The sequence below is a fragment of the Podarcis pityusensis genome (genome assembly GCF_964106645.2).
Source record: "Podarcis pityusensis genome assembly, chromosome: 2".
NCBI lineage: Eukaryota > Metazoa > Chordata > Lepidosauria > Squamata > Lacertidae > Podarcis > Podarcis pityusensis.
Genome location: NC_138029.1, coordinates 110059532 through 110079695, shown reverse-complemented (window position 1 = coordinate 110079695; position 20164 = coordinate 110059532). Strand labels below are relative to the sequence as shown.

General features: G+C 49.1%; 1 protein-coding gene across 2 annotated transcripts; it reads left to right on the top strand.

Annotated features, from left to right (window-relative positions):
• The first annotated feature begins 1366 nt into the window (after positions 1-1366).
• LOC308469628 (cholinesterase-like) lies at positions 1367-8520 on the top strand. 2 transcript variants are annotated; one of them, XM_080992361.1, is made up of 4 exons: positions 1367-1494; positions 4515-5976; positions 6717-6880; positions 7752-8520. In XM_080992361.1, the coding sequence occupies exons 2-4, from the start codon at positions 4526-4528 to the stop codon at positions 7844-7846; spliced, it is 1710 nt and encodes a 569-aa protein (XP_080848487.1). In that variant the 5' UTR covers positions 1367-1494; positions 4515-4525; the 3' UTR covers positions 7847-8520. The 2 variants fall into 2 exon arrangements, with proteins under 2 accessions (XP_080848487.1, XP_080848486.1); XM_080992360.1 differs by lacking the exon at positions 1367-1494 and having other exon boundaries at positions 4343-5976.
• Positions 8521-20164: the final 11644 nt, after the last annotated feature.

The following is a 20164-nucleotide window of genomic DNA, read 5'->3' as shown; positions in this document are numbered from 1 at the left end:
ACATCCCCCATCAAGATCAAATTGTAGTCCAAATAATCCAGTAAAATCTGATGCAACTTTTTATAGAATTCAGATTTCCCCTCATTCGGTGCATAGATTCCTACAATCAAAAATTTCTCTCCTTGTACTTGAATTTCAATTGCCAAAAATCTTCCTTGGTCGTCTTTAAAGATAAATTTCGGTGATAGTCTCTCCTTTGCATATATCACAACTCCTCTTTTTTTTACTTTGTCAGATGAAACAAACTCCTGTCCTAATCTTTTATTAATCAGTAACTTCCTATGTGCCCTTGTTATATGTGTTTCTTGTAAACAAATCAAGTCCCATGCTGTCCAACCATGGCAGAGCTCAGTGGCAGGAGTGGCCAGCCAACCAGTCAAGTCTCAGGGTGGGTGGGTATTTGCCTGGAGGCAGAGTCTGTACGCAAAGTTCACCCCAGTCCTAAAGTCAGGAGGATCTCAGTTCACATAGTCAAACAGTCCAGAGGATCAAGGAAGCTGAGAGTCCAGGGTCACAAGAAGCAAAAAGCAGCAAGGTCTGGCCAGGAAAGATAGATGTTGTTTCTAGCAACTGACTGAGGCTGGAGCCATCTGGTTCTCCTCACGAGCAAGAAGGTTGATCAGCAGCAGTTGGAGTCACTCTGCCTTCTGCTCCTTCAGGCTGCTGCTCAGCAGGTGAAGCCGACTCCTGGCCCATGACAAGCCCTTTGTGCTGACAGAAGAAGAAGAAGAAGAAGAAGAAGAAGAAGAAGAAGAAGAAGAGTTTGGATTTGATATCCCGCCTTTCACTCCCCTTCAGGAGTCTCAAAGCAGCTAACATTCTCCTTTCCCTTCCTCCCTCACAGCAAACACTCTGTGAGGTGAGTGAGGCTGAGAGACTTCAGAGAAGTGTGACTAGCCCAAGGTCACCCAGCAGCTGCATGTGGTGGAGCGGAGACACGAACCCAGTTCCCCAGATTACGAGACTACCGCTCTTAACCACTACACCACACTGGTTTTCACTTAAGCACTGCATCTTGTTCTGAGAGCCAGGCAACTGTTTGGTTGTATTTGTGGACATTGGTATTACTCCGTTGCCAAAGGACAGGAGGATGGCAATAACTTTGGGCTGAATCCTTTTAAGTTCTACTCAGAGTGGACACACGCAAATCAATGGTCCTATCATAGTAATGTCCTTTAATTGTAGTGGATCTCCTCTGAATATGACTTATTTTGGAGGCAGCCCGTTGTCTCCCCCCCCCCGCACCTTCTCCCAATTTATGTAAAAGCAAGGCCTCTCTGACCCCTGACATACATTCGGATGCTGCCAAGGTGTAGCCTCCTCCCACTGGGTGAGCAAAGCCAGTTGGTCATTGACTTTTGCTTACGTACAGATGGGCAGATGCTCCCACGCCCAGGTGTTTTTCATAAGAGTCTCTGGATCCTCAGCAGTACCTAAATTTCCTCTTCAGAGTGAGCTGCAGAGGATACTGAGGAGCAGGAGAACGCCATCAGGGTGAGTCTGTAAGGAACAGAAATGTGATGTGAGCTGGCCATGGGGGATGACTCAGAAAATTACCAAACACTGGAACCACAGCAACTCTAGACCACAAATCAGAGTGCCTCTAAAAAATGAATGAGAAAGGGAGAATAGGTAGAAGATCTGCCATAGGAATGGAAATCAGAAACTTGAGTTCTAGCAGTGTCAGTATATATATATATATATATATATATATATATATACCCACCTACCCACACATACCCCTTTTTGTGGGAGGTTTGGAGGTCTTTGGAGATTTGAATGATAACCCCTTCTGCCCAACCGTACAGCAGTAGTTGTGGAGAAGCTTCACCAATAGTACAGTTTGGCGATGCTTTGAGTAACGGGGTGTGGATGCCCCAGCAGATTTGAACAAGAAGGGGACTCTCTTCAATTTCTCCATTTAGGGTGTAGCTGTTAGGATAGATGTGCATGATCAAGAGATGGCTTGTGTTATTTTATTTATATTTATTGTTTATTTATTTAATAAAAAATATTTTTAAAAACCTGCAAAGTGGTTTTCCAAAACAAAAACCAAAAAAACCACAAGCAGTAGAATCAAGAAAATTTAACAATCCTACTTTAAAACATACAAAAGCTAAAATATTAAGATTGAAATTACTTCAACTTCCAAAGCATCTAGGTATGCTTGCCTAAAGAAGAATTCTTTTAGCAGGTGCCCGAAAAGAGTCTCGCAAAGGCACGTGCTTTGTTGCAATAGGCGGGGAGTTCCAAAGTGCAGGTACTGTCACAGTAAACAATGCGGTACAGATATTATGTGGAACCTGTAGTAGTGCTTGAAACTACTGAAGGGGAGGTTTTATTTATTGTGATTTCACCATGCTCTGTATTATCCGAAAAGGAAAACATTTATTTAAGAAACAGGACTGCACAGCAGCAATCTAGTCTCATCATGATCAGTGGGACTTATTCCCGAGCCCAGGGTGCATAAGACGGGCTGCAATCCTATGCACCCCTTGCATCCAACTTGTGCCTAAAACTCTGCACAAGCCTGCACCAGAGAACTGTAGAGTTGGAAGGGACCCCTGAAGGTCATTTAGCCAAACCCCTGGGGCAATGCAGGAATTTCAACTAGACCACCCCTGACCGATGGCCATCCTTCTTCCGTTTTTTTCCCCTCAGCCAGGAAGATACAACAACGGAGACTGGAGGTGGGGGAAAAGATAAATTTTGACAATGGGGCAGATTTGTCAGGCGCGCACAGGCACAGCTTGAAGACTTTACACAGAGAGGAACCCCACATGGGTTTCCCCGCATGTAACGCAACAGGCAGAGAGCCAGCTCAGATAGCGAGACATTGGGGGAGGGGAGGACAAAAGAGTACCAAAGTCCGCCCATTTTATCCTCTTTGGGATGGTGGCGCTAGGGCTCTGGGACCACCCTCCCCAAAATATTTACTTGTCTTCAATGTATTGTTACTGCTGTTATTCTATAGTACAGATCCTTTTTAAATTAAACACTTTCTCTAAAATTAAAATGGCAGAAGTAGTCAGTAGCATAGATAGCAAAGGAAAGGAAAGTCCCTAAAAGATACAAGGGAGACACAGATACACAAGCACACAGAAGTAAACAACCCAGCCTTGGGGAGAGGGGTGGGAATGTACAGTTTGCTGTACTTAGCCTCGAGATGGGAGACTGAAAGGGCTTAAAAAATAAAAAATAAAAGTCTTGTGTCTAGGAATATTTTTCTGCAAAAGCATCAGACTGGTTGTCAAAAGTGTGAACTTCATTAATAGACCCTACTCAAAGGAATTGGTCAGTTAGCCACAGAATTGCTTTGCTGATTTTTCTCATCTTCTTTTAATTACACAACTGCTTTTGGGAGGTCCTAGCTTCATGCAGGGGAGACTGAGGGCAAAGGGGAGGCTGCCCTGCTGAGTGCTCAGGGCGGCATTGAGCTCCTCCTCCTGGTGCCACGCATGGGCAAAACTGGGCGGTGGCACTGCCACTGTCCCAAAAGCTCCGCTTTTGGGGGAAGCAGAGGCTTTTCAGAGGGGGATTGGGGCCTGAAGGGGGTGCGCAGGACAGGCAGCGGCCTTGGCAGGCTTTCCCAGCAGCCCAGAAAGTCGGCCTATGTGAAGAAAATGAGACTAGCCTGAGTAGATTTGGCCTTGCCTTGCCTTGCCTTCGCCCCGCCCCCAACCCAGCTGGCCAATCGGCTGCATGCAGGAGGCGGGGTGAAGGCAAGGCAAGGCCTAATCTACTCAGCCTAGTCTCATTTTCTTCACATAGGCCGACTTTCCGGGACCCGGGAAGCCCGGCAGAGGTTAGGGCAGTAGGGTGGTTCATAAAAAAAAACTTTTTTAAAAAAAACATGCCTGCTCCAAAGGTCTTATCTTACTTATATATATATGATCTTACTAGGGATTGTATCGCTATATCTGAAATTTCATGCATATCAGTTCATATCTTGACACTGCTCCACTGAATTAAAATTTCAGCCTTCACTACATAGGAAAACGGCTGAGTAAACAGCTATTTTTGTGGAGGAGGGTCAAGATATTAACTTATATGCACGAAATTTCATATACAGTGGTACCTCGGGTTAAGAACTTAATTTGTTCCGGAGGTCCGTTCTTAACCTGAAACTGTTCTTAACCTGAAGCACCACTTTAGCTAATGGGGCCTCCTGCTGCTGCCGTGCTGCACAATTTCTGTTCTCATCCTGAAGTAAAGTTCTTACCCAAGGTACTATTTCTGCATTAGCGGAGTCTGTAACCTGAAGCGTATGTAACCTGAAGCGTATGTAACCCGAGGTACGACTGTATAGCTATATAATCCCTAGTGTAGTAAGATAAGACCTTTGGAGCAGGCATTTTTTTAAAAAAAGTTTTTTATGAACCGCCCTAGTAGGGCAGTAATTGTTCCTTGATAATTTGTCACCACCCTCCGTAATGGCACCTGGGGTGGCCTGCCCCCCCTGCCCCCCTTCCTACGCTGCTGCCCCATGCCTCTCCTATTTCTGATTCTTTCAGCTGCAGCCGCTATGCCTTGTTTCCGGACTTCACCCTCCTCCTTGTACCTCCTCCTCTTCCTCCTGGCTTCCAGCTCTGCCTCTGAAGATGATACTGTGGTGGTCACCAGCAGCGGTCCTATTAGAGGCAAACGGCTCCCAGCTGGCTCTGGCTCTGTGACCGCCTACCTGGGCATCCCCTATGCTGAGCCCCCCATAGGCAAACTGCGCTTCCAGAAGCCGGTTCCACATCAGCCGTGGAGCCAGGTCTTGGAGGCCACCACCTTTGGCAACTCCTGCCTTCAGTTTAATAACGATTCCCTCCCTGATCGACCCATATGGACTCCAAACACACCACTTTCAGAGGACTGCCTCTTCCTCAACATCTGGGTGCCCCATCCACGGCCAGTCACACCAGTGCCCATCCTCCTATGGATCTATGGTGGGGGTTTTAGCATGAACTCAGCCTCAGCAGATGTCTTAAATGGAGGCTTACTAGCTGCTACAGAGAATGTCATTGTGGCCTCCATGAATTACCGTTTAGGAATGTTAGGTTTCCTGTACTTGCCGCCAGCTGCACCAGGAAATGTTGCATTGTGGGACCAACATCTGGCTCTGAAGTGGGTGAGTGAGAATGCAGCTGTCTTTGGCGGGGATCCAGCTCAGTTGACTCTCCTTGGCCTCGGTTCTGGAGCAGCCTCAGTTGGTTTTCACCTGCTTTCACCGGCAAGCCAACCCCTTGTTGCCCGTGGTGTGCTTCATAGTGGAGTTCCCATTGCCCGCTGGATTTGGAGGAGTCCGGAAAAGGCTGAAAGAGAATCAGCGATGTTGAGTCAGGTCATGGGGTGTCCTAAAACTAACCACAGTGCAATGGTCAGCTGCCTACAGGGAAAGGAAATTGAGAGCCATGCACTTTCTGAACTCTGTGGTATCAGATCAGTAACAGCGGATGGGGAATTTCTCACCGATGAGCCCAGAAAGCTCCTGGAGAGAGGCATTCAAGGCAAACCTATTCTCACTGGTGTCATGGCTAACGAAGACTCATTCATGGCATACATTATGCTTCCTAGTGCTGAAGTAAATGATGGGATCCTGACCTGGGAACAGCTTCTTGAGCGGGTGCTGGAAACTCTGAAAACAGAAGAGGCTGCCAGGGTTATAGCCCTCAAATATGCTGAATACTTTCAAGGGCCAGAGCGGTACCGTTTGGCCTTGATTCAGTATTTGGGAGATTATCCCCTTTTATGCCCAATGATGGAGTTTGCTGCAAAGGCCAGGGAAGTTGGGAGCCCAGTTTATGCTTTCTACTTCAGCCACCGCAGTTCTGGCTTTCCTTGGCCAGAGTGGATAGGGACCCCCCACGGAGCAGAGATCCCCTACTTGTTTGGAAACTTGGCAGCATCATTGCGGAAAGACCCATCGGAGGCGGAGGTGGAATTGAGCCGGCGAGTGATGCGATACTGGGCGGAGTTTGCCAGAAGCGGGTAAGGCATTCACCTTTCTGTGCCAAGGACTAAGTATGCTTGCCCATATATGCCAACATGCCTTTTACTATGTTTTTAAAAATAAATGAAGTAAATATCTTGTTGCACACCATCCCAATATCTGAGGGGTGCTAGATTTCAGGGTTCCAGGCGTCTCACCTTGGTTTGGTTTCCTTGGGATGAAGACTGCTGTGTCTTTAGGATATATGGTTTATTTGCACACACACAGATATACAACCTGCTGCTATGATGGAGAGGCTGGCAGCATTAACCTCCCAGTAAGTCTTGGACTCCAAGAATTACAAGGAATGCTACCCTCCCCCAGACTCACAACAATATTTTCAGCTGCTGATTTTATTTATACTTTAATTTTTTGGATTACTTTTTGTAAACTTTTTGTAAACTTCTGAATGTTATTATTTTAAAATATCTATTCTGTTCCTGCAAACTGCTTCGACATCTGACAATCCACTTAATTAAATAAACATAAGTAAATGGCGGAACCTGGATCATTAAACCATCGTAAAAAACAACAACATGTGCACATACATTTCACTGTATACAAATCTAAATGTTCCCATTTAGTAACTGATCTGTGGTTTTCAAAACTGAATATGTTCTAGGGATGACTACTTGCTTCTGACTTTTATGTCAGCTCTGTCTTCTTCAAGCATTGGATCCTCACCCTGAAATCAGTCTGAGGCCGTAATAAAGCTCTGATTTCTTTGTTGCTTCTACAGGAATCCCACCGGATCTGCGCCGAATGAGGAACAGTGGCCGGTCTACAATGCTACAGAGCAGAACGTCTTCCACATTACCACAGAGGCAGCCCAGCACAAATGGACGCCACCTGGTCTACGATGTGCTTTCCTGGACACTCATCTAGCAAATGAACTAGAAGGAAGTGAGTTCAGGGCTCTCTTCGGAAAGGGGGGATACCCAGCTCTGGATTGGGAACCTACAGCCCTTAGTAGTGCAATTGCTAGATGAAAATATGGAGAAGGGATTTTATTAAAAGGGGGCATTTTTCTCTTATCAGAGGTCCTCCACAAACTCCCCACAGCTGTCTTGTCCCCTCAGTGCTCCAGGGTCCCTACTCTCCTCCCTACTCCCTTACTCCCTACTCCCTCCCTACTCTCTTACTAAAAACCTCTGGCTTTTCCAGGCTTTATCAAACATTAAAATAAGAGCCACCACATGAATAGTTATGTTATCTGCAACACAACATTTTATGAGTTTTGTTTTTTTAAAATTGCCAATTGCTGGAGAAATGTGGAGAACTGAATCATAATAACAGAGAAATGAGAAGCTGGGAGAACCAAAATGGGCAGATCTGTTCATCCATAGTGGTTAGTGGTCAAGGTTGAGCATTACAGGCCAACAACATCTGGAGGGCCATGTGTCCCCCATCCTCCTTTTTCATTTTTTAAAATTCATTTTTAATTCACGCAGCGTTCTGGTACAGGAGACATGATGGCTGGAGCCTTGCTGGCCTCACTGCAGAAGCCACTGCGATAAAGCATTTTCAAAAATGTGAGCTGGGGAAGGGAATACTTGCTCCCCTTGGATGGCTCAGAGAACTTCCTGTGAAGCAGCTTAGGACCCCATCTTCAATGGGGCATGAGGAGTACCATAAGAATCCAGGGTGGAAGGATTTGGGCCTGCTTTTGATGGAAAACAAAAACTGGGAGACTAATCCGATCGCCTTCAAAAGGAGTTTGATCTTCTGTTGATCAATTATTTCCCCCAACCATTGTTTATTTTTCCTTTTGCAGGGAAATCTGAAGAAGGTTGTATACCACCTGTTCAGGAGAAAGATGTGAAGAATGAGGCCCAAGATGGCGAAAACCATGCCTCCGGAACTGTTTAGCTAGGCCAAACTCTGAGGGATCTGCAGCCATGTACAAAACATACGGTAGCATAGCTATTCATTGCAATAAACCTGAACGAGGGAATAAATTACTGTGATATGAATTGAATAAAAATGTAAACCCTCTTCAGGCATTTGGTATCTCCAGAATACAGTGGTACCTCAGGTTAAGTACTTAATTCGTCCCGGAGGTCTGTTCTTAACCTGAAACTGTTCTTAACCTGAAGCACCACTTTAGCTAATGCGGCCTCCCGCTGCTGCTGTGCCGCCGGAGCATGATTTCTGTTCTCATCCTGAAGCAAAGTTCTTAACCTGAAGCAATTTTTCTGGGTTAGCAGAGTCTGTAACCTGAAGCGTATGTAACCTGAAGCGTATGTAACCTGCGGTACCACTGTACTTGGGGTTCTTCAAGAAGAATGGGGATCTGGAACGGTGCCAACCACACATTCCCTAGGTAGGATGGCCAGTGAGACTGGCCTGTGAATTCTGGATAGCCTCTTCACACACTAAGTATATATAGATACTGACTGCTTGAGTGGCAGAAAAACTGAAGGGAATGGTGTGAGCCTTGTTCTAATCGAGGTTAGATGGGTCACCCCCTTTGCCTCCATCTCATTTATAGGATTTTAATGCTTTGACAACAACTTATTCCTAATAAAGATTCTTGAAATGTTTGCTCAGTCTGCATTTTTTTAATCGAGCCGATGTAATTTGCACATCCTGGAAATGGAACATAGGTATCATTTGGTTTTCGACAGCACACTAAATACTATGATCCCGTTCTCAGTGCAAAAACATAACAAAATGCATATAAGGTAGATATGCTAAGTCAAAACATGCATAAAATGCACAAAGCATGTACAAAGCATGCACAAAGCATGTACAAAATGCACATTTCGTGGGAGGGAAACTGTTTCAAATATAATGCAAATGTTCGTGTAGTTTTTAAAGTGCTTTTATCACACATTGGGATGGGAAGAACTGATGAATAAAACTTAAATGAAGTACGCAAGACTTATCTGGACACGAAATCGACTGATCCATAATTCAATGACCACTACTTTCAACACTGGCAATTTGAGGGCAGCGCCTAGCTTCCTGGTTTGCATAACTTGTGGCACATACAGCCCTAATCTCCTACTGATGGGAATGCTGACAGGGATGAGTGGGAAATTCCATTTAGTTTGCATTGAAAGGCAAGTTTACCTAATTCACACTTTCTGTTGCAACATACCAACCAAAGCACAGACATCCTTCAAAATGTGCAATTCTCTGAATTTTGCAATGCAATTTTCCAGTCAAGCAATGTTTACCAAAACACACATTACTAGGGTAAAGTGTGCGTAGAAAGGCATATATTGGAGAAAATGACATAAAAAATGTGTTATATTAGGGGAAATTAGTTTGCAGAGATATGAGTATTGGGCAAAATTGCATAAAAATGTATATATTAGGAGGGACATTCACACTAAAATGCCTGTGAATTTTCACGAGGATGTTCTTTTAGAAAATGACCAACCTATGCGGAAATGTGGAGAACTGAATTTAAGAAGGGAAGAAATGAGAAACTGAAATGGACAGATTTGCCCATCTTTTCCATGGTTTCCAGGAGGAGTGGTGTGTGCATGTGTGTGTGCGTGCATGCGCACACTTGCTGAAACTCCCCATCACTCCAGTACCAGCCTTTTAAGGCAAGAGTCTCTCTCTGCCCTAATGCTAAGGCTGACCCTAGATCCATCAGGAGTTTTTCTCATTCTACAGAAGCAAATTTGTCCGCTTCAGTTTCTCATTTTCCTACAGATTATTTGCATAATAATAATAATAATAATACTAATAATAATAATAATTTATATCTTGCCCATCTGTCTGGGTTTCCCCAGCCACTATGGGCAGCTCCCATCACAATATTACAAACACGATAAAACATCAAATATTAAAAATGTCCCTAAAGAAACCGGAGCATGAAATCTGGAACAGACACACAGAACATAAAAGCTGGAACAGACTTTGAGTTGCACATTGCTAATCTGGATCCTGCTAAAGCCTACATACCCAGGGCCGGATTTAGGTTCGATGAGGCCCTAAGCTACTGAAGGTAATGGGGCCCTTTGTGTGTCCAGCTGTTCTTTGTCAACAACAAATTGCCGCTGTTTTTTGTGTTGAATATATGCTATATGGTAATTTATGGACCTAATAGGTATCTAAAGCCATTTGCACACAAGGGAATGTTTTTTATCTTATATTTTGGAAATGTACATCCAGGTTTCTTTTCTTTTAATTATTTTGGGGGCTCCCAAGAGAGTGGGGCCCTTAGCTATAGCTTGTTTAGCTCATGCGTAAATCCAGCACTGATGACACCCAGCAGTCACAGAATGTTTTGTGCATGCAATAGAGTAGCTGTATCGGATTAAGCCTGACACTGTGCCAGGTCTGCGTCTTCTGGAAGCTGCTGGGACCTGAGTGCATTTTTTTTATTTTTTTGCTGCTGCTTTTGATGAAGGCCCCCCAGAGACCTTGGCCTTCCGATGAGAGTGACAGAAAAGCAACCATATTGCTTAAAGCGGGAGCATAACATGTTTGGCCAGACCAACGCTGGAAGTGTGTCAAAGGTCCCTGCATTAGCAAACACTTATACAACAGGATCCCAGGTGCTCATTTTCCTCCCCCTCTCAGATCAATTATGGTACAGTGGTACCTTGGGTTAAGAACTTAATTCGTTCTGGAGGTCCGTTCTTAACCTAAAACTGTTCTTAACCTGAGGTACCACTTTAGCTAATGGGGCCTCCCACTGCCGCCGCACGATTTCTGCTCTTATCCTGAAACAAAGTTCTTAACCCAAGGTACTATTTCTGGGTTAGCGGAGTCTGTAACCTGAAGCGTTTGTAACCTGAAGCATCTGTAACCCAAGGTACCACTGTATTGATAGCTGGAAGTTGCCCTGCATGAAGAATCACTGATACAGTGGTACCTCAGTTTAAGTACTTAATTCATTCCGGAGATCCGTTCTTAACTTGAAACTGTTCTTAACCTGAAGCACCACTTTAGCTAATGGGGCCTCCTGCTGCTGCTGCGCCGCCGGAGCACGATTTCTGTTCTTATCCTGAAGCAAAGTTCTTAACCTGAAGCACTATTTCTGGGCTAGCGGAGTCTGTAACCTGAAGCGTATGTAACCTGAAGCGTCTGTAATCCGAGGTACCACTGTACAGTGGTACCTCAGGTTACAGACGCTTCAGGTTACAGACTCCACTAACCTGGAAGTAGTACTTCGGGTTAAGAACTTTACCTCAGGATGAGAACAGAAATCGCGCAACGGCCGCGGTACAAATGCAGATGCTCCGTATCCGCAGTTTTAGGCAGCGAGGCTTCTGAATACCAGTTGCTGACAATCACAGGTGGGAGAGAGGGTTCGTGTGATGGCCTGGGATTCCGAGTCTGAGAGTGAACCGGAGGAATCCCAGCCGGCACAGGAGTCCCCGCCTCCAGGGCCGGCTGAACTGGGGCAAGGCCTAGATGCTGAGGAGCCTGCACCTGTGCCAGATCCTCAGGGGCAGGCATCAGGTGAAACCATTCTGGCCCCAGAAGTGCTGGAGGACTCAGTGTCTACAGGTGAGCCTCCCCTGGGGCCCAGTAACCCTTCGGCCTCTCCTGAACTGCAGAGGCTTAGGGCAGAGAGGCGAAGGGAACTGGTTTCTCCCAGGAGGAGTGCTCGCTTTAAGGCCAGGAGAGGCGGGGCTCCTGGGGGCCGGGACCGCCCCCGGCCTTAGAAGAAGATAAAGGTCAGGCAGCCCGGTCCCAGGTTGCGGGAGCAACGTCGTTGTGGAGTACCTGCGTTTACCCAGACCTAGATCTGCACTCCCAGTGTGCCTGTTCCACGCCCGGCTTCCTGCTTCTACTCTCCGGTGTTCCTATTCCTCGCCCGGCTGCCCGCTGCTGACCCACCAGTGTTCCTGTTCCCCGCCTGGCTTCCTGCTGCTGCTCTACCAGCGTTCCTGTTCCCCCGCCCGGCTCCCTGTTTCGGACCTCGCGTCTCATCTAGTGATCGTCTACCCTGCTAGTGACTCTGGACTGAACTTCGGCTACGGTATTAGTACCTTTCCCCCCCGGGACCAGCACAGTTTGCTCCCGCCACACCCGCACTCCCTCTTTGTTGGGGTGCGTTCGGGAAGAGTCAGAGGCCATGGCCGACCAAGCGGCTACACTGTTGGAAATAGCCCAGGAGAACCAGGCCTTGACGCTCACCGTGCAGCAGCTCAGTAACGCGGTTACGGCACTTCAGCAGCGGTTGGACGCCCTACCGGCTCCTGGGGCCGACGCCCCGGCTCCTGGCAAGTACCCAGTGGCCTTGCCTGAGAAATTTGATGGGGCCCCGGCCAGCTTTCCCATGTTTCTTGCCCAGGCCAAGCTGTATATTCAGGGGCGCGCCCGGAACTTCCCTGACGACCGTACCAAGGTGCACTTTTTGATTAGTTTGTTAAAGGACCAGGCGGCCAAGTGGGCGTTGCCGCTGCTCAGGCAAGACTCCCCCTTGCTGGCGGACTATGTGGGGTTTTGCAATCTGTTGGAGGCCGCGTTCGGCAACCCCCAGAAGGGGAGTCAAGCCAACCGGGCGATTCGGCGGTTGAAACAGGGCAAGTCCACGGTGGCCGCATACACCACGGAATTCCGGCTGCTGGCACAGGACTTGACCTGGAATGACTCTGCTCTTCGGGACCAGTATCTCGAGGGACTTTCAGACGAGATACTGGACCAGCTGGCCACAATGGAACACCCCACCACGCTAGACACCCTCATTCAACGGAGTCTACAGATAGACGATCGGCTAGAGGACCGTCGTCAGGCTCGGGGCCGCCGGCACTTCCAGTTCTCAGCACCAGTTTCTACCAGCAGCCCCACAGGCACAGCCGAGTCATTGGAGGAACCTATGCAGCTTGGGGCAGTGCGGCCACACCTCTCCCCCGCAGAGAAGTCGCGGCGTCGGGAGGGGAATCTATGTCTCTATTGTGGCGGAAGCGGTCACTATGCCCGGTCCTGTCCTGAGAAACGCCAGCCACAGGGAGGGAAACCGCCAACCCCAGTAGCTGATGGCCCTGGCTACCTGGGGTCCCAAACAGCACAGAATGGGGCCGCACCAATTGAACTACAACACCTTATGGTTCCGGTACGTCTATACCCTCCAGGTGGGCCCTGGATCCTTACCCATGCTCTAGTGGATTCGGGGGCAACCCGCTCTTATATGGATGCTGCTTTTGCTGCCCATCATCGGGTGCCACTTCAGAACAAGCCAGAACCGGTACAGGTGGAGGCAATCGACGGACGGCTCCTGCGTTCGGGTGCCGTTACTCAGGAGACCCAGCCCCTGGTCCTGTGTCTCCAGCAGCACCGTGAGATGCGAACTTTGGATATTGCCTCCATGCCCCGGTTCCCCCTGGTGCTTGGGATGGACTGGCTGGAGGCTCACAATGTGCAGATTGACTGGGTCAAACGGACTGTACACTTCCCAGACCCAAGTTCTCCTGCCGAGACTGGGATGCTAGCAGCTGCGCCCTCTGAGGAGGCTGCTGCAACGCTCCCCGCTGAGTACCGGGACTATCACGACGTGTTCGAGGAACGGGGGCAGACCAGCTGCCGCCGCATCGGTCCTTTGACTGCGGCATAGACCTCCAGCCCGGAGCGCCCCTACCGGTGAGTCGCTTATACTCTTTAACAGAGCCAGAGCGCGAGGCTTTGCAGGACTTCTTGCGCAAAAACCTGGAGCGTGGGTTCATTAGGCCTTCTACCTCGCCCACTGCTGCGCCAGTGCTCTTTGTTAAAAAGAAATGTGGGGAGCTCCGCCTTTGCCATGATTACCGGGCCCTGAATAAAATTACCATCCCAGACCGGTACCCCTTGCCCCTTATTTCGGAGTTACTGGAGCGGGTGCAAGGGGCGCAGGTGTTCACCAAGCTAGACCTCCGGGGTGCCTACAATTTGATTCGGATCCGAGCCGGGGATGAGTGGAAGACAGCATTCGGGACCCGGTACGGGCAGTTCGAATACCTGGTTATGCCCTTCGGTTTGTGCAACGCGCCTGCTGTGTTCCAACGGTACATCAACCACGTGTTCCAGGACTTGCTAGACAAGTACGTGGTGGTGTACTTGGATGACATTCTGGTTTACTCCCGTGACCCGGCGCGCCACGAGGGTCATGTCCGGACCGTGCTGCAGCGCTTGCGCGAGCACTGTCTGTATGCAAAGCTCAGCAAGTGCGAGTTCCATCAGTGGTCAGTGGACTTCCTGGGTCACCGACTCTCACCAGGTGGGGTGCAGATGGATCCTGGGAAGGTGGCAGCGGTTCGAGAATGGGCGGCACCTCGGAACCGCAAGGACCTACAGCGTTTCCTGGGGTTCGCTAACTATTACCGGACCTTCATTGCGGATTATGCTCATCGCACCACCCCGTTGACCCGGTTACTGCGCCCCAAGATGCCGTTTTCCTGGGACAAGGAGGCAGAGGAGGCATTTCAAGGGTTGAAGGCCTGTTTCCAGAGAGCGCCAATCTTGCAACATCCGGATCCTTCTCGACCCTTTGTGGTAGAGACTGACGCCTCCAGTACGGCTCTCGGTGCCGTCTTGTCTCAGCAGTGCGGACTGGAAGCGCCACTCTTACCCTGCGCCTACTATTCCCGCCAGCTCCTCCCAGCGGAGCGTAACTATACCGTGTGGGAGCGGGAACTACTGGCCATCAAGGTGGCCTTTGAGGTTTGGCGCCACCATCTTGAGGGGGCACGACACCCGGTGGAGGTGAGAACCGACCACCGGAACCTGGAGTACCTCCAGACCACCCGCAAGCTGAACCAAAGGCAGATCCGGTGGGCGTTGTTCTTTTCCCGGTTCCAGTTCCGGATCCGCTACATCCCTAGCTCCCAAAACCAGAAGGCGGATGCCCTGTCCCGGAAACCTGAAGACAACGCAGACACGGTACAGCAAGCAGTACCCACCACGATTCTACCACCAGCTGCATTCCTGGCCACCCAGGAGGTTGAGCCACTGCAGGCTCGGGTGTGGGAACAGCAGTGGGTCGACGCTTGGGCCCAGGAACGACTCCGGGAACTGGCCGAAGGGTCATGCCCTCAGTATCCAGGGCTGGTCTTGCATCAGGGTCTTCTGCTGCACCACGGGCGCCTGTACATCCCACCAGGGCCGCTGCGGGCTGAGGTTCTCCGGATGACCCATGATGCTCCAGCAGCGGGGCACTTTGGGCGGTATCGGACCACCCATCTGGTAAGCCGTGAGTTTTGGTGGCCCCGTCTGAAGGCTGACGTGGCTCGCTACATCGCTGGTTGTGATGTCTGCAGGCGGGCCAAGGGGCCTACCGGGCGACCCCCCAGCCTTCTTCAGCCGTTGCCGGTTCCACCACGTCCTTGGCACACAGTTTCTCTGGACTTTGTAGTGGAGCTACCCCCGTCTCGGGGCTGCACCTGCCTTCTAGTTTTCTCCGACCATTTCACGAAGATGGTGCACTGTGCCCCCTGCCCATCCGTACCCTCAGCTAAGGAAACCGCTCAGCTGTACCTTCAGCATGTCTTCCGCCTGCATGGCCTACCTGAGCGTGTGGTGTCCGACCGTGGCGTTCAGTTCACGTCCCGGTTTTGGCGTGCGTTGCACCAGGCCCTCGGAACAGAGGTCTGTCTCTCATCTGCTTACCACCCACAGACTGACGGCCAGACGGAACGGGCGAACGCGGTGCTGGAGCAGTACCTCCGGTGTTACTGCAGCTACCAGCAGGATGACTGGGTCGACCACCTAGCCTTGGCGGAGTTCGCTTATAACAACGCGGTGAATGCGTCCACCCAGCAGACCCCGTTCCAGGCCAGCTACGGTTTTCATCCACGGTTGTTTCCGGATGTGCTGCCGGCATCTGCGGTCCCTGCGGTGACAGAGTGGCTTCAGGAGCTCCAGTCCCAGCAACAGCTGTTGATGGAGCAGCTGCGCCAGGCCAAGGAGGCGTACAAGGTCCAGGCCGACCGCCACCGCCAGGTGGGGCCGGAACTCCACGTCGGTGACCTGGTATGGCTCTCCACTCGCCACCTCCACCCTTCTCGACCTTCGCGGAAGCTGGATGCCCGGTTCACCGGCCCGTTCCCTATCGTGAACCAGGTCTCGCCTGTGGCATTCCGTCTCCGGTTGCCAGCAACCCTGAAGGTTCACCCGGTATTCCACAGGTCCCTTCTGAGTCCGGTGGCCCCACCCGACGAGTTCCACCCGAACCGTCCCCGTCCGCAGCCGGTTTTGGTTCAGGGGGAGCGTGAGTACGAGGTGGAACGCATTTTGGACTCCCGATACCGCAGGGGAAAGCTGCAGTATCTCATAGACTGGAAGGGGTATGGGCCGGAGGACCGTTCCTGGGAACCAGTGGCCAACGTCCACGCGCCTGCCTGCCTCCGAGAGTTTCATGCAGTGTACCCCAACAAGCCGGGTCCGGACCCTCAATTGAGGGGGGGGGGGCCTGGGAGGGGGGATGGTGTGATGGCCTGGGATTCCGAGTCTGAGAGTGAACCGGAGGAATCCCAGCCGGCACAGGAGTCCCCGCCTCCAGGGCCGGCTGAACTGGGGCAAGGCCTAGATGCTGAGGAGCCTGCACCTGTGCCAGATCCTCAGGGGCAGGCATCAGGTGAAACCATTCTGGCCCCAGAAGTGCTGGAGGACTCAGTGTCTACAGGTGAGCCTCCCCTGGGGCCCAGTAACCCTTCGGCCTCTCCTGAACTGCAGAGGCTTAGGGCAGAGAGGCGAAGGGAACTGGTTTCTCCCAGGAGGAGTGCTCGCTTTAAGGCCAGGAGAGGCGGGGCTCCTGGGGGCCGGGACCGCCCCCGGCCTTAGAAGAAGATAAAGGTCAGGCAGCCCGGTCCCAGGTTGCGGGAGCAACGTCGTTGTGGAGTACCTGCGTTTACCCAGACCTAGATCTGCACTCCCAGTGTGCCTGTTCCACGCCCGGCTTCCTGCTTCTACTCTCCGGTGTTCCTATTCCTCGCCCGGCTGCCCGCTGCTGACCCACCAGTGTTCCTGTTCCCCGCCTGGCTTCCTGCTGCTGCTCTACCAGCGTTCCTGTTCCCCCGCCCGGCTCCCTGTTTCGGACCTCGCGTCTCATCTAGTGATCGTCTACCCTGCTAGTGACTCTGGACTGAACTTCGGCTACGGTATTAGTACCTTTCCCCCCCGGGACCAGCACAGTTCGTATGCTCAGATTCCACTTGTGGGTTTCCCCACAGGCATCCGGTTGGCCATGGGGAGAACAGGATGTTGGGCTAGAAGGGGCAGTGGCCTGATGCAGCAGGCTCTTCTGATGTTCTTAACATTTGTAATTTTAATACTAGGCCATCGAATCATAGAACTGTAGAGTTTGAAGGGACCACAAGGGTCATGTAGTCTGACTCTTTGCCATGCCCAACATGGGACTCAGACCCATGACCCTGAGATTCAGAGTCTCGTGCTCTTCCAATTGTATCTTGGGTTACAGACGCTTCAGGTTACAGACACTTCAGGTTACAGACTCCCAGGTCTGTGGATGTGGCTTTTCCACATCCCATGTCCCATTATGCGGTCTGTCCATGAGCATACATTGGAGTGAGAGCTAAGGTTTTAGGTCCACTTCTGGATACTGTACTTTAGTATGCCTGTGTTATAAGAATTCTAAGGTCCCAAATATAAAATGAACGTTCATAAATGTACAAGGCAAACACATACAGTGGTACCTCGGATTTCATATGCTTCAGGTTACATACGCTTCAGGTTACAGACTCTGCTAACCCAGAAATAATACCTCAGGTTAAGAACTTTGCTTCAGGATGAGAACAGAAATCATCCATCAGTTTCATCCTCCATTCTTCTTTTGTCGGTAACTGCGGCAAGAATTCTTTTAGCCTAAAGGTGGAAATCACAAGAATTACCAATGATCGGGGAGTGGCAGATGAAGATGATGGACTATGCGGAGTTAGCCAAACTGACTGTGAGGATCTGTAATCCACCAAGTCGATCAGAAATTCTAGAGACTGTTTGGAGTAAATTTATTGAGTACCCAAGAGACTATTGCAAAAATGTGAAGACACTAGCAGGATTGATATGAATCTTGCCACATAATATAAAAATAGTATCTGACCATGGATAATAGAAGGACTTGAGATATATTGAAGGACAGAAACTGACAGCATAAATGTGTATATAATTTATCAGGAAATTAGAAATCAGTTGAAGGGAGGGAGGGAAGTCATGATCTTGGCGGAGCAAATGTTTTAGGAATGGCTATTATAATGTTGTTATATTTTATGTTTTTATTTTATTAATGAAAATAATAAAAATTATATGAAAAAAAAGAGAGTCAAGGTTCCTGGCAGACCCAGGAAGTTCAGGATAGGGACTCATACACACAGTCAAGGTGCGTATAAAATATTCATCTGAAGCACATTCAAAGCACATTTCTTCGCTTAAACAATTCTGGGCACTGCAGTAAACCCCTCCCAGTGTTGCAATTCTAGGCTTGCCATAAGTCAGGAAAATTCATGACATGTCCTGGTTTTCGGGTTTAAAAATGGCATCAGATGGGCAAAGCAGTGGTAACAGCTCAAAAAGCTGTTAGGAACTCCCAGGTGTCATGAATTTTACTTTTTGAAGTTTGGCAACCCTAGCTGGCACCCCCAGTTGCTATTGCAACATCTCTGCTGTCACCTGCTGGTTGGAGTTCCTTGCTAAACTGCTATCAAATTATGGATCTAGAAGGACCTTACTCATTGGTTGCATCCCCAAACTGACTGTGAGAAAAGCCTGATGGGACAGGCTGCCATTGGCGCATCTGGACCTTTGGAGAAGCTGGAACATTCTAGATTAGAATCTATTTGTGTATTAATCCCTATTTTCTTAATCTGTTGCTGATCCACTAGTTGTTAGTGGAATAAATCTCATTGCCTGCACATGCCTTAGGAATGGGTGTATATTCTTGGAAAGCTGCTTCTCAAAATCCAAAATCCTGGAATTGGAGTTCCAGGTCACTCTTTCCCTGTATCTGTGGACATTTGTATCACTCCATGGCTAAAGGACAGAAGGATTGAAATAACTTTGGGCTTCAGCAGGTGAAGTCGACTCCTGGCCCATGACAAGCCCTTTGTGCTGACAGAAGAATCGCACAAATTTTCACTTAAGCACTGCATCTTGTTTTGAGAGCCAGGCTACTGGTTGGCTGTATTTGTGGACACTGGTATTACTCCGTTGCCAAAGGACAGGAGGATGGCAATAACTTTGGGCTGAATCCTAAGTCCTACTCAGAGTGGGCACATGGAAATCAATGGTCCTATCATAGTCATGTCCTTTAATTGTAGTGGGTCTCCTCTGAGTATGACTTATTTTGGAGGCAGCCCTTTGTCTTTCCCCCTGACCTTCCCCCAATTTATGTAAAAGCAAAGTCTCTCTGACCCCTGACATACATTCGGATCCTGCCAAGATGTAGCCTCCTCCCACTGGGTGAGCAAAGCCAGTTGGTCATTGACTTTTGCTTACGTACAGATGGGCAGATGCTCCCACGCCCAGGTGTTTTTCATAAGAGTCTCTGGATCCTCAGCAGTACCTAACTTTCCTCTTCAGAGTGAGTTGCAGGGGATACTGAGGAGCAGGAGAAACCCATCAGGGTGAGTCTGTAAGGAACAGAAATGTGATTTGAGCTGGCCATGGGGGTTAACTCAGAACATTACGAAAAACTGGAACCACAGCAACTCTAGATCACAAATCAGAGTGTCTCTTAAAATGGATGAGAATGGGGAAATGTTCTCTGTAGAACAGGTAAATGATCTGCCATAGGAAAGGAAATCAGAAACTTGAGTTCTAGCAGTGTCAATGTTGTTGCTGTTTTTACCTTTTGGGGGGTTGGGTTTGTCTTTGGCGATTTCAATGATAACCCCTTCTGTCAAACTGTACAACAATAGATCTGGAGAAACCTTATTTGTGGAATAGCTAAAGTACAGTTTGGAGATGCTTTGAGTATCCAGGTGTTGATTCCCCAGGAGATTTGAGCAAGGTGAAGATACTTCTCAATGTCTCCATTTATGGTGTACTGTAGCTGTTAGGACAGATGTACATGATCGAGAGATGTGATATACCCAGTTACCTGTTGCATTCATAATTTAGAGGAACCAAAACTTCTGTTAAATAAAATAGGAATAAATAACTATATATGCTTAGGACGGTACAGGGACAAAAAACCATCAAAATACTGGACAGTGTCCCCTGGTACCTTAAAGAGTTTTTATTGTGGTATATGTTCTTTTGTAGGAAGGGACATACAAAAAGCAGATATGT

Excerpts from the sequence above, each read along its gene's own strand:
- LOC308469628 (XM_080992360.1), top strand. The coding sequence starts at position 4,487 with ATGCCTCTCCTATTTCTGATTCTTTCAGCTGCAGCCGCTATGCCTTGT. Across the intron at positions 5,977-6,716 it reads GCGGAGTTTGCCAGAAGCGG|GAATCCCACCGGATCTGCGC; the intron begins GTAAGGCATTCA and ends TTGCTTCTACAG. Across the intron at positions 6,881-7,751 it reads AGCAAATGAACTAGAAGGAA|GGAAATCTGAAGAAGGTTGT; the intron begins GTGAGTTCAGGG and ends TTCCTTTTGCAG.